Genomic DNA, 13,125 nt, shown 5'->3' with positions numbered 1-13,125 from the left:
GAATAAAGGGGAGATAATTCATATATCTTTTCTAAGCGAAGTATTAGTGCGCTAGTAAAATTATCACGGCGGTCAGCCGAGATAAAGGGAATAAAATAAGATGTACAAATATATAAATGGATGCATCAACGATCAATTGAGCAACGTAGCATTTATAGATTAATGCCATACATAAATACATACATATGCCATGTTTATGTTTCTACTTACGACAGTGAGAAATACACAATGCACTAATTAAATATAATAAAATACACATGATAATATCCAGTGAGAAATATACACAAAGTAATCAAGTGGAACTGTGATTAAGTTCGGCTTACCACCAGGTATTCCTCTAAGAGCAAGAATAAATGAAATAATCCAGACTCGACTGGTCAGCTAGAATGAGAAGTGAAAGAGAGTATCTGTCCCGCCTTATTCTACCTTATAAAGGTCTGGAAGAAGGTGGGCGGAAACAGTAAATGCGTTAGGCTAATTCACGTGGGTAGAGTCTGCCAAGAGTCGCACCTTGGAGTGTCACGAGGCGTGTTGACCCGAGTGATCTCTTTGATCAAAGAGAGACGTGGGAGAGGGGGGGGGGAAAGAAAGATTGACTTGCATTCCACCCAAGGTGGTGTCAACTGCGACCGTCAGACGTCCGGCGGGTAAGACCAAAGAGACTGTGTGTTTATCTTTCCCCGATCAAAGGGAGTTAAGTGAAAGGACGCGGCCTAGCTATCTCCAATGTGGTTGAAGTCTAGCCTGAGGAGGAAAAGGTGGGGCGAGTGAAGAAATTGGGGATAGAACGGGGAAATAATTAAACTAAAATGAATAAATAATAATAAATAATAATTAATGCTGTGATAAGTTTGAGCGACTCTGACAGCAAGCTTTTGACTTGTCACACCGCCATAATAAACAATATAAAGCCTCTGAACAAATCAACTAGCGTAGCTGGTATGTACTGCTAATAATATAATATGGCGTTACTTCCATTACAGCAATGACAAGAGGAACGTAAAATCTTTTTTCTTTTTTTTGGCTTACGATGGTACATCTTGTGTGTGCAGCTTTAGGATTTCATAAGCTACGGTAGGACCACAGAAAGAACCGGATATGACGTGGGCAGTACAATAAATTCTACTACCAAAAATATTTCTGTGGTTCTAAAGGCGATAGCAAATTCCAAGTATAGTTGTATGTATTTTGACATGAAAATTTTATCAAAGACTGTGATTCTAATGTTTTGAAATTGTCCAGTTTATGGTAGTCCAAAGAGAATACTACTCAGGAATATCTAAACTGGTCCAAAGAGAATACTACTCAGGAAAGTCTCAACTTAAAGTTTCTACCAGGTAGGGAAAACACAAAAGTACGTTACTTTTACAAAAGCTTATGTCAACTCACTCTGTCTGTCTGTGTGTCTGTCTGTTTCAAAGCGCCGCACGGTCTTTTCGGCATCAAGGCGTAATGTGAAACCTCTCAAACAGTTCTTCACATGTGCAGAGGTATGGTATTTTTCAGTCAAGGGCAAAACCGTACAGTGTGTCCAAGCCCTTAGGGATTGTTTATTTTTGTAGTACATTACTTAAACGAAGTGTAATACAATTTTGGTATAATTTTTACAAAGCTTAAATCCACTCACTCCGTCTATCTGTCTGGTACATATTTTATACACTTTATTTCTCCCACTTCCCATTCTGAGATCAAGTTGAAACTTACAATATTTAGATATATGGTGTAAATGTGCAGTTCTTTCCTTATATAATCTTTTTAAAAGTATTTTTTTTTGTTTGTTCTTGTTGAGAAGGCTCATGAGCATTCGGCCACTTCTTTATAAATTTATTATGACTTTTGTAGTAAATAAAGCCTGCATGTATTTATGTTGATCTGTAACTTGATCAAATCTATGAGTTTGCATACACCTAGGAGCTACAATTGTTACCCTATAAAGTAGGAGTAGGGAACGGTTAACAGCTGGACGAACGTACAGGTACAGCTGAAATCTATGACCTAATAGTAAGTAAATGTCACATGAGAACTCGTTACAAAACAATCGTTGACTGCTCATTTTAGTTCTACACCTTAAGGTCAAATGGGTGCTCATTAGTAGTATGTTGAATTTTACATTCTAGATCACATGGCTGCTCTTTAATAGCTATATATACCCATTATAAGGTCACGCCTTTCATATATCACAATCGTCATTTGTTCAAAAAAGAAAAGGAAAAAAGCTTATGTAATCTTATTTCACCCTCATGTTTTTCATGTTAACTAATAATGAAGCTTTTTGACCCGTATTGCTTACCAAACATCGGCCCATTGGAGGTCGTCTATGTGTGTAAGATTAAAATCTCTTAGTTTCTTCTTTATAAAAGGTACCTTTTTATTGTTAAACAAGACACATTTTTATTATAGAAGCTACTGAACCTTGTTTTTGATTGCGATCGTCACATACAAATGTGACTATCAAAGTGGTTCCTGTCGATATAACTTCTTCAGAGTTGTGTACGCCACAAAATTGTCCAATTACTGGAGTACTTTCATCCAGACCATCGTAAACTGTGATGACGTCAGGGCTATCTCGACAACTATAACAAAATAAAAAAAATCAGATTAATAGTGAATAAAAACAAAAATGTGTATTAAACAAAGGATGAAAAAAAAAATGGCAAGGGAGGATAGAAAACATAGAAGGTATGACACCATCAAAGATAGAAGTGAAAAAGAGAAGCCATGAAAGAAAGAAGTGAAGAAGAGAAGCCATGAAAGAAAGAAGTGAAGAAGAGACACCATAAAAGATAGAAGTGAAGAAGAGAAGCCATGAAAGAAAGAAGTGAAGGAGAGACACCATGAAAGATAGAAGTGAAGAAGAGAAGCCATGAAAGAAAGAAGTGAAGGTGAGACACCATAAAAGATAGAAGTGAAGAAGAGAAGCCATGAAAGAAAGAAGTGAAGGAGAGACACCATGAAAGAGACAAGTGAATAAGTGACACCATGAAAGAGAGAAGTGAAGAAGAGACGCCATGAAAAAGAGAAGTGAAGAAGAGACGCCATGAAAGAGAGAAGTGAAAGAGAGACACCATGAAAGAGAGAAGTTAAGAAGAGACAGCATGAAAGATAGCATTGAATAAAGAGACACCATGAAAGAGAGAAGTGAAAGAGAGACACCTTGAAAGATAGAAGTAAAGGCGAGACACCATGAGTATGAGTTTTTTTCTGTTTTTTAGCACATCGGCACACTTTAGGCCATGTCGTGCCCGTAATCCCTAAAAGTTTACTCTATCTTTATACCACAAGAGCTAGATTGTATTTAGTTAAGTTATTAAAAACAAGGTCTATTCACAGTTAAAATAGTAAAGGTAGTGAAATTTTAATATTTTAGTAAAAATCATTTTTTAAATATTATATGTTCACAAGTTCAGAAATCAAATCTTCGTAGATACCCCCACCTCCAGGACAAAGCCCAGTACCTTTCCAGGGTCGACACTATCGAACAGTGTTTTTAAGTTGTGCGCTCTAAAAAATGTTCCCTTAATATCCTGGTATCTGGGGCAATTAATGAGGATATGTTCCACGGTGAGACGAGAGTCACAGTACTCACAAAGTGGGGGCTCCTCTCTCTTCAGCACAAAGGAGTGCGTGATGTAGGTGTGGCCAATCCTAAGTCTGGACGTGGTCGTGCTTCCACGCTTGGGTCTGTATTTTCTTTTTTGAAATTAAGGAGGTATACATTTAATTTGGGTTTATTCATCAACCAAGGAGGGCTCTGTGAGATTTCTATTTTAGAGATTTGGTCAATGGGTGGGGTTAAATTTTGGATGGGTTCTCTCATTCGAAGGCCTAACGGCTGTATGACATTAGGCCTTCAATTGAATAGTTCTACATCTGTAGGGTTAAATATGGAGTCGAAAGCAGGGTTAGTGGGGTTGGATTTTAGCTTGACTAGATTCTGCATTGTGAGCCTTTGCATTCTTATGTCCATGGGGAGTTCTCCAGCCTCCAAGTGGAGACTTGGGATTGGTGATGTACGAAACGCGCCGAGACAGAGACGCAGGGCAGCATTTTGTATGGGCTCTAGTATTTTTAGATAAGATTTCCTAGCTTCTCCATATATTATGGATCCATAGTCTGACGTGGATCGGATTAGACTCCGATATAGCAGCAGCAAGGTATCTCTGTCAGCTCCCCAGTCCGTATTGCTGAGTATGTTTATTGACCTTTGGCATTTGTTCTTATGTTCCTTAATGTGGGGGAGAAAATTAAATTTGGAATCCAGGGTAAGGCCTAAAATTTTGTAGTTTTCACAACAGGGATATTCTTTTTGAGTAAAAATAGTGCAGGGTCTGGATGGAGTCCCCTTGAATTACGAAAATTCATGCTAACTGTTTTGGAGTCCGAACATTGAAACCATTATCGTTTGCCAAATTTTGAATTTTATTTAAACACTAGACATATTTTACCCGTGCGTATTACTGTCGATATAGTCACTGAGAGTGTTTTTAAAACATTTAAATGAAATAATAATGTAATAAATAAAGCGAATGTGTAAATGTAAAAATAGTATGAATGAAGCCATCAAATCAAAATAGCTAATCTACTTATATCCATTTTTTCAAATTAAAACATTTGCTTGTAGGCCTACAATATTTGATTAAAATTTTAAATGAATACACTTTATTTTGCATGTTCATGTGTTAAAGTATAAAGTAGATCTTGAGGTAGACATAGATCTAGATCTAGACTAATCTAGAGTTAATAATTGACTTTTATAGAGTTTATTCTGTGGTGCGCATGCGTGACCTTTTTTCATGAATGAATATAAGCCTATATCAACACGGCTACGCAGCTTTAACGAACAGCGAACGAATGTACTAAAAATGCTTTAGAAAAACAAATTTGAATTTTAATTTGATTAAAATATGAAATGAATGGACTATAATTAGTATGTTCATGTGTTAAAGCAAAACTATATTTTGTATTTTCATGTGTCAAAAAAAACAACAACTATAAGTGCAAAGTTTAGTTCTTAAAATTAGATCTAGATCTAAATCCTTTCGATCTTTTCTCATGTCAACATTGTCAACATGGCCTAGATACATAAAATACTATAGCTAAGTAACCTACTTAGAGCTATTAGGGCTTAGGAGGCCCCCGGAGGGATTTCCCTTTATTCCAGTCATTTTTGTATTTTTTATACTTGGGTTTGGATGGAGAGGAGGACACACCCCTTTTGGGGGAAGTCCATTCCGGAGAGAGGAGATCCCTCCGGTTAGAGCGAAGGCTATTCCCTTCTCCCTCACTTCGAGTATCTTCTTTGATTTGATTTCTCCCCTTAGGGAGTTGGTCAACCTCTAATTCAATAGAGGTTGGGATGTCTGGCTGGGTACTTTGAGGACATTCTGAGTCAGACATAATGTCTCCGGGTTCTCCCGTTTTGACATGCTGCTCAGTCTCCATGCTCTCATCAGCGAGCACAGCAGGGCTTTCTTGTCTCTTTGGAGGTGTATTCTTTGGTGGTGTTTTCTTCTGAGTTAGAGGAGGAGGAGGAGGAGGTGGTGGGGTCAATGTGTCCGTCTGTGTAGCTATGGATTTTCCTATCTTAACCACAGCCTGGGCGTAAGTCTTTGTCAAGCCTAATTGGCTCTTGCGTAGGGCCAATACAGCCGACTTCGCTGAAAGTACATCAATTATTTGCCTTGTACTCCTGCACGGCAACCTCCTGTTTCCACGCAAGGCAGTCCTTTGAGTAGGCTGAGTGACCAGCGTTACAGTTAGGGCATTTGAACTGGGCTGTGCAGCCGTTGTCCTCATGACCCTCTCCAGCAAATCTGGCACACACAGTGTTCCTCCTGCAGACTGCCGCGCCGTGGCACCTCATGGGGTTAGGTATGTAGGGCCTCACTGGAACTCGTAGGTATCCTGCCTTCACATACTCTGGCGGTGTCCTAATTCCGAATGTGAGGATAATAGTGGCGGTTTTGACCTCCTCACCATCCCTGCGCCTGGTAATGCGCCGGCATGGGTGACTCCTTCAATTCCCTCCACTATTTCCTTCTCGGAACATTCCAGCAGGTCTCTAGAGCTGATTAAACATCTGCTGGTGTTCAGACTCTTGTGTGGCATGACTTTCACATGGAGATCACAGTGCAACTTTCTATCAACTTCTACGAGAAGTTCCGATGAATTGTGCAGCTTAGATACACCCTTGGGTTCTCCACCTACTGACTTAAGTCTCTTGTAGATGAGAAAAGGGCTCATCTTTGTCAGGCTTTTCCCCTCTTCTGTGCACCTGACCACCAGAAATGATGGCCAGGTAGTACAGCTTCTTGTGGCGGCCTCCTTTTTTTCGTCTACGCGGCCTCTCTTGCCCAGACACAAATCTGGGGCAAGTAGTTTTTTTTTATTTTTTTGTCCATAGATATTTGTTGTAGTTAGGCACCTGTGCTCCCCATCCGCCATCGAGTCCAACAAGGGGACGAGCCATTCAGATGTTCAGAATGAACCCGCCAGGGCTACACAGATGCTATACTCAGTCATCTGCCTCATCGGACATGTGTCCGATAAATCTGATTGACCCTCCAGCTTCTGCCCTCTTCGACCTATGCTGGTAGCTTAGCGTGACCAGCCGGTTGACCCAGAGTGGACCATCTGGGCCCCAGGTCTAGAGGAACTTACAGCCGAAGTAATATGTTGTGGTGGTTTATCCTCGGATAGTTACCTACTCAAATACCAGGATCTCTTTATCCCCCCTTACCCGTCGCAGTCCACGGCAAGCGGAATGGTCTAAGACCTAGGGAGATTATAAATATAAGGAGACAGAGTGATGGGTTGTGAATGCAGACTAAGAAAAAGTGGAGGCAGACATATTGATAGAAAAGAAGTAGTGCACTTTTGAGCTCCAAAAGTGCTAAGGAAAGAGGAGCGCATTTTAACGTCATGTCTCGGGGTGGAGAGACACCATGAAAGAGAAAAGTGAAGAAGAGACACCATGAAAGAGAGAAGTGTAAAAGAGGGGGACACGACAATTCGTTCACTGACATTTCGTTCACCGACAAATCGTTCCCGACTTTACGTTCACGCGACTATTCGTTCACCAGACATTTCGTTCACCCGACAATTCGTTCACGCGACTATTCGCTCACGGACTATTCGCTCACAGACAACTTGTTCACCGACAACTTGTTCACCGACAGTTGGTTCACGACAAATCGTTCACGCGACAAATCGTTCACTAACAATTCGTTCACAGACAAATTGTTCACAGACAAATCGTTCACTGGATATTTCCAAAAACAAAAAATTGCTAGAGATCGGGCCTGATCCGAAATTCTTTGTAAATTTTTGTTTGTTTGTTGTTAATATTTTGTTAATGAGGAAAGTATGTGATAAAACATTATACTGAAAAGAAAAAAGAGATCTTACAAGCAAGCTGAAACATTTAAATGGGACCTCACTTTACTATAGGTAACATTTTTACTTTCAACATGTAGGCCTTCTTTTACACTCATGTCCATAATGTAGTCTAGTTCGACCTACCCATATTTGCTTATCTTCTTAATAGCGGTCCAGATGTTTAATTAACATACCCATTTTATTGATATCTTATTAACAAAAACAAATCTTATCTTATATAATACAGACGTTTCTTCAAAAAAGAAGATTATTACGCCCTACGCGTCATGCATTCTGCCAAGTCACTGGTTTTCCTGGCTAGCTCAGACACACTAGTATTTTTTCAACAATCCTTTCAGTGTTTTTACGAGAGATAATTTAGATTTTTAACAATGGTAGGCCTACTAGATTTGGTACAATATATGGTTTCACTGTTCAACTCTGAACGTAACATACTACATACAGATCTAAGGTTAATACTTATCGATTAACACATCTAAAAAAAAAAAAAACAACTAATTACATATACAATACTAGAAAATATTTTTGTTCCCTGTCAAAAAATTAAAAATTTATCGCAATACAACTAAAACAATTGTTTCAATAAATTTGTAATTGAAGTCCAAGCAATCAAATTAATTTACCAATCGGTGGTCACATATAGAAACAAGTTAACTAAAATAAAAATAAAATAGAACTCCTTTTAAACTTGATGGAAAGTATTATACTAATGTCTTGTAGATATTTTCAATGTTAACAGATTGAACATGTGTATAGGCAATGTCCAATAAAGTTTTATTACTTCCAGAGGAGCCAGAGCCAGTCTGTCTAGCACTCCACTAGGTGTTAACTAGAGTATCCAGATGAATGGGTAGATTCCCGGTAGATGACAAAAAAAAAAAAAGGGGGGGGGGGGTGTAAAGGTATATTAAAGGTGAAAATAAAAATGTTACCTATAGTAAAGTGAGGGTCCATTTAAATTTTTCAGCTAGCTTGTAAGATCTCGGTTTTTTTATTTTAAGTATAATTTTTATCACATTCTGTCCTCATTAACAAAATATTAACAACAACAACAACGAAATTAAATAAACTCGGATTAGACCTGATCTCTAGAAAGTTTTTGTTTTTGGAAATAATAGCTACAAAAGTTTTAATGTAAATAAATTAAACACGCGACGAGAATATATAATATTAACAATATGTTACTATCCAGTGAACGATTTGTCTGTGAACAATTTGTCCGTGCCGTGAACGAATAGTCGCGTGAACGATTTGTCGCGAGAACGATTTGTCGTGAACCAACTGTCGGTGAACAAGTTGTCAGTGAACAAGTTGTCTGTGAGCGAATAGTCCGTGAGCGAATAGTCGCGTGAACGAATTGTCGGGTGATTGAAATGTCTGGTGAACGAATAGTCGCGTGAACGAAAAGTCGTGAACGATTTGTCGGTGAACGAAATGTCAGTGAACGAATTGTCGTAGAAAGAGGCTTCATGAAAGAGAGAAGGGGTGAGAAAGACACGCAGTGCTAGAGATAGAGATTGAGCGAATTCTTCGTTTAAGTAAAGACACCTAAAGCAGGAAAAAAATGCAACAAAAATATGGGATACTATGGAAAGTTACAATTGGCATTAGCAATAAATGAGGTCGAAAATATAGCCTAGAAATATTCAGTTCTTATTTGTAATTCTTATTTGTCAAACGTATCATCTCAACCATTTTAGACGCTTACAAAGTTCAGCATCATAGTCTGCTAAAAAAACTAAAATACTTTACCATTAATAGTTCATCGTTGGATCCAGTATGTTCTAACACGAAAAGAACAAATGTATTAATAAATGTTTCCAAATCAACACAATGATAGTAAACTCAGGTGTACCTCAAGAAACAGTCTTAGGTCCACTACTGTTTCTAATTTATATAAATGATCTACCAAATTGCTTTAGTTCAGGAACATAATTCAGATTATTTGCAGACGATTGCAAAATATATAGAACAATAGAAACAATACAAGATATTGACATTTAAAATAAAATAATTAAAAGAATTACAGAAATTGGAATCGAATTGGAGTATGTCTTTCTACCCAGAAAAATGCAAGTTAGTAAGCTTAACAATAAAACTAAAACAAATAAAAACTACTTAATTTAATAATCGCATGTACTGTACACTACTCAAGACAAGGTTACAAAGACAGTCTGAATAACTGTTGTGGGATATAACAAATGTTAAAGAAAATGGTGTTTACAAGATTACTATTCGTTTTAAATTAGGTCTAACTTATAATGCATACCAGCTTTTTCACTTAAAAAAACTGCTTGCATAAATCTACAACTGTTAGCATAAATGTGTTAAAATATGGAATACGGTAGTCCCCCCTAATAAAGAGTCTCAAGTGTTTGAGTGTTTAATAGTTAATAGTTGTAAAAGTGGTGTATTTTTATGAAAAAACTGCTTGCATAAGTGATTTAAAAAATTAGATTTTTCGCTTTCAGAAAAGAAAAAAGTAGGCGTTGCATCAGAACTTTGAATGGTCTAAAATATCGTAATGTCAGATTTTCACTAACTTTTCTAGTTTACGAGATCTAAACGGGACGGACGGACAGACATTTCACACAAAACTAATAACGTCTTTTCCCCTTTCGAGGGCCGCTAAAAATTCATAAAATCTAGGTCACTAGCGCATCCAGAACTTTGGAGTTGGGAGGGGGGGACTATTTTTTTGTAGACTTTTTGTAAAAACATTTTGTTTTTATAATTGTATTAAGTTATGTAAGTTCTGTTATACTAAGTACTATATCTACACATAAACAAATGTTTACTATTTATTTTAAAGAGAAAAAATCTCTTTAGTATGCATTATAAGTTAGACATAATTTAAAACGAATAGTAATCTTGTAAACTGCATTTTCACATAACGATGCAATGCCTACCGTAGATACCGAACCACACGTTGCAATAAGCTCCACTGAACATTAGGTGGCGATAACATTATTCTTTTGTAGGTTTCAAGCTTGAGTGTCAACATTCATAAACCGAACAAGTACTTTCCAGTATTCTCTGTTAACAACCAATATTCTCACAACAGGCAGCCTTCTGCATGCTTCCTTTCTTTTTTCTTACGGAAATGATTCGAATAAGAGATTGAGCCTTTTCAAAACAATTAGATCAATTATAAGACATCAGTTAGGCCAGGGGAGCCTTGGTAGCTGAGCGGTAAAGCGCTTGGCTTCCGAACCGGGGGTCCCGGGTTCGAATCCTGGAGAAGATAGTGATTTTCGGAATCTTTGGGCTCCTCTGAGTCCACCCAGCTCTAATGGGTACCTGACATTAGTTGGGGACAAGTAAAGGCGGTTGGTCGTTGTGCTGGCTACATGACACCCTCGTTAACCGTAGGCCACAAAAACAGATGCACTTTACATCATCTGAAAGGGGAACTAGTTAGGCCAGGTTCACATCTAACTTTGCATTCACTTGCACCTATCCTTTAATCTGCTGGACCGTTGGGGCACTGCACAAGATCTGTCAACCTTCTTTCTCCATTCTTATCTCTCATTTGTCTTTGATATAATTTCATTCGGATGTTCTTTCTGAAAATATCGAAGCCTGGGTGGACCACTTCGGGGGCCGATTTTGAGTTTGTGTTTCCACACAAACTATCTTTGTAAACTTGTTCATTTTATATTTACTAATAATACAATTTTGAGATTAGAGTGTGGACCATGAAATTAAAATGTAATTTAGCTTTAGGTTAATATTAGAATATGCATTCTCTGTCTCAACTAAAAAAAAACAACAACAACAACAACAAAGAAACTAGAACAAACAAATTCAAAATAGAGGAGTGAGATTTAATTACGAACGAATATTCCAATTTGATTTGAGTAACACCATTAGTAAAATCATTAAAATTTAGAGACTTCAGGACAGAAGGATAAAAAGTACATTAGCCCTAATACATAAAATATTAAACCATAATTTACAATAGAAAAACAAAACCTAATGAAATACTTAGAAAAACACTGTCACGAATGATTGTATGTGTGTATAATCTATTTTTACAGATATATGTCAGTTGGAACGTGTGCGCGAATGACCGGAAGTATTTTAGTTTTGAAAGAAGAGACCAGCGTGTCAAATGTACCTTGAAATAAAGTTGTTGTTTTTTTTGGTTGTAATTACAGCAGAACCCAGGGACACCTAGACTTCGAGAAAAACTAAGGTAGTTTCTTGAGTTGTTGAAATATAGAGATAGTAGAAAACTGAAACAGACGCAAAGAAAGAGGCACGTTTCTTATTCCATACGCTAAAACAAATTCGTGCAAGTGCTCATTCTTCCCTCTAATAGAGTTATTTGAATCAGCCTGGAAAACCAACGACTTAGCAGATTTAAGATTGACACATAAAAATGAAATGCGTAGGACTTTATTATCTTCTTTTTTTGAAGTATTGTTTGTAATATATAAGATAAGATAAACCTCCATCTACGTTTGTATTCTCTATGGATCCGACCCATACAGTACCTTGTTACGAATCAATGTCGAAGGGGGGCGCGGTGGCTGAGTGGTTAAGCGCTCGGCTTCCGAACCTGGGGTCCTGGGTTCGAATCTCGGTGAAGAATGGGATACCTAATGGGTACCTGACTTTAGTTGGGGAAAGTAAAGGCGGTTGGTCGTTGTGCTGGTCACATGAAACCCTGCTCGTTTACCGTTAGCCACAGAAACAGATGACCTTAACATCATCTGCCCCATATATCGCAAGGTCTGAAAGGGAAACTTAACTACGTACTTTAACAATGTAGAAGGCAAGTCTGTTCTAAGGTATTATCAGTAAGTACTTCATACGGATACAAAGACCTAGCAAGATATTTGGCCACGCTTAAATCGTTGGTTAATTTACGCTTTATTTTCGTCGTCTTTTTTCGAGTTTTCCTTTTCTGTCTCTCTTTGTCAGTAGGAGTCAACTTCTGAGCTGGATGAAATGCGCTCCCGTAAAGCACCTACTACGCCGTCCTTCTCACATAATAAACATTGCTTTTGGCACCTCCCACATGATAGGTGATGGATAAAAAGAGAGAGAGAGAGAGGGAGGGAGTGAATACAAGTTTTCAGTGGCGTCACTAGGGTCGATGTCACCCGGTGCGGTTAGCTCAGGGTGTCACCTCCCCGCATTCACCCTCATAGCCATCAACTTTATCCAGACTTTTCCCAATAGAAACTATCGTTAATTCTTTTTGTTGAACCAATACGGTAAGCTGATTAACAGATGAATTACTGGCTTTCTTTACGTCTTAAGATGGGGCAAAGTCTGGAGTGACTGATAAAGCCAATTCTGGAGCGCAGAGTTTGCCACAGTTCGTGCATGTATATGAATCTGTCCTAGGGCTAGCTGACAGGGCAGCTTTCTTTTGGCTGATGCAGCTTCGTTTCTTTTGCACTCGATGAAGTTTGTACAGGGCACGTACAGTCTGTCTCCATGCTGTCCAGTCTTGGGCTATCTCCCAAATACTTAGGTCGATGCCCGTGGCTCTCATGTCTCGCTTGCAGACATCTCTGTAGGTTAGTCTTGGGCGGCCCTTGGGTCTGACTCCCTCTGCAAGCTCAGCGTATAGGATGTCTTTAGGGATTCTTCCATCTGGCATGCGAATGACTTGACCGAGCCAGCGTAGTCTTCTGTGTTGAAGGAGAGCATAGATGCTGTGCATATTGGTCAGTTTAAAAAATTCCTGGTTGGTGACATGATCCCTCCAGG

At 38.4% G+C, this 13,125-nt stretch overlaps 1 protein-coding gene across 1 annotated transcript in view; it reads right to left on the bottom strand.

Moving 5' to 3' along the window:
* The window catches only part of LOC106059857 (suppressor of lurcher protein 1-like), a 266,518-nt gene that overhangs the window by 125,748 nt on the left and 127,645 nt on the right, over positions 1 to 13,125 (bottom strand). The window contains exon 9 of the mRNA XM_056031426.1: positions 2,413 to 2,573. Coding sequence (XP_055887401.1) covers positions 2,413 to 2,573 — 161 coding nt within the window. The remainder of the gene's footprint in view (positions 1 to 2,412; positions 2,574 to 13,125) is intronic.

This window comes from Biomphalaria glabrata, chromosome 6 (assembly GCF_947242115.1).
Source record: "Biomphalaria glabrata chromosome 6, xgBioGlab47.1, whole genome shotgun sequence".
NCBI lineage: Eukaryota > Metazoa > Mollusca > Gastropoda > Planorbidae > Biomphalaria > Biomphalaria glabrata.
Note: the sequence above shows the minus strand (reverse complement) of the source record. Positions and strands in the feature narration are given on the sequence as shown.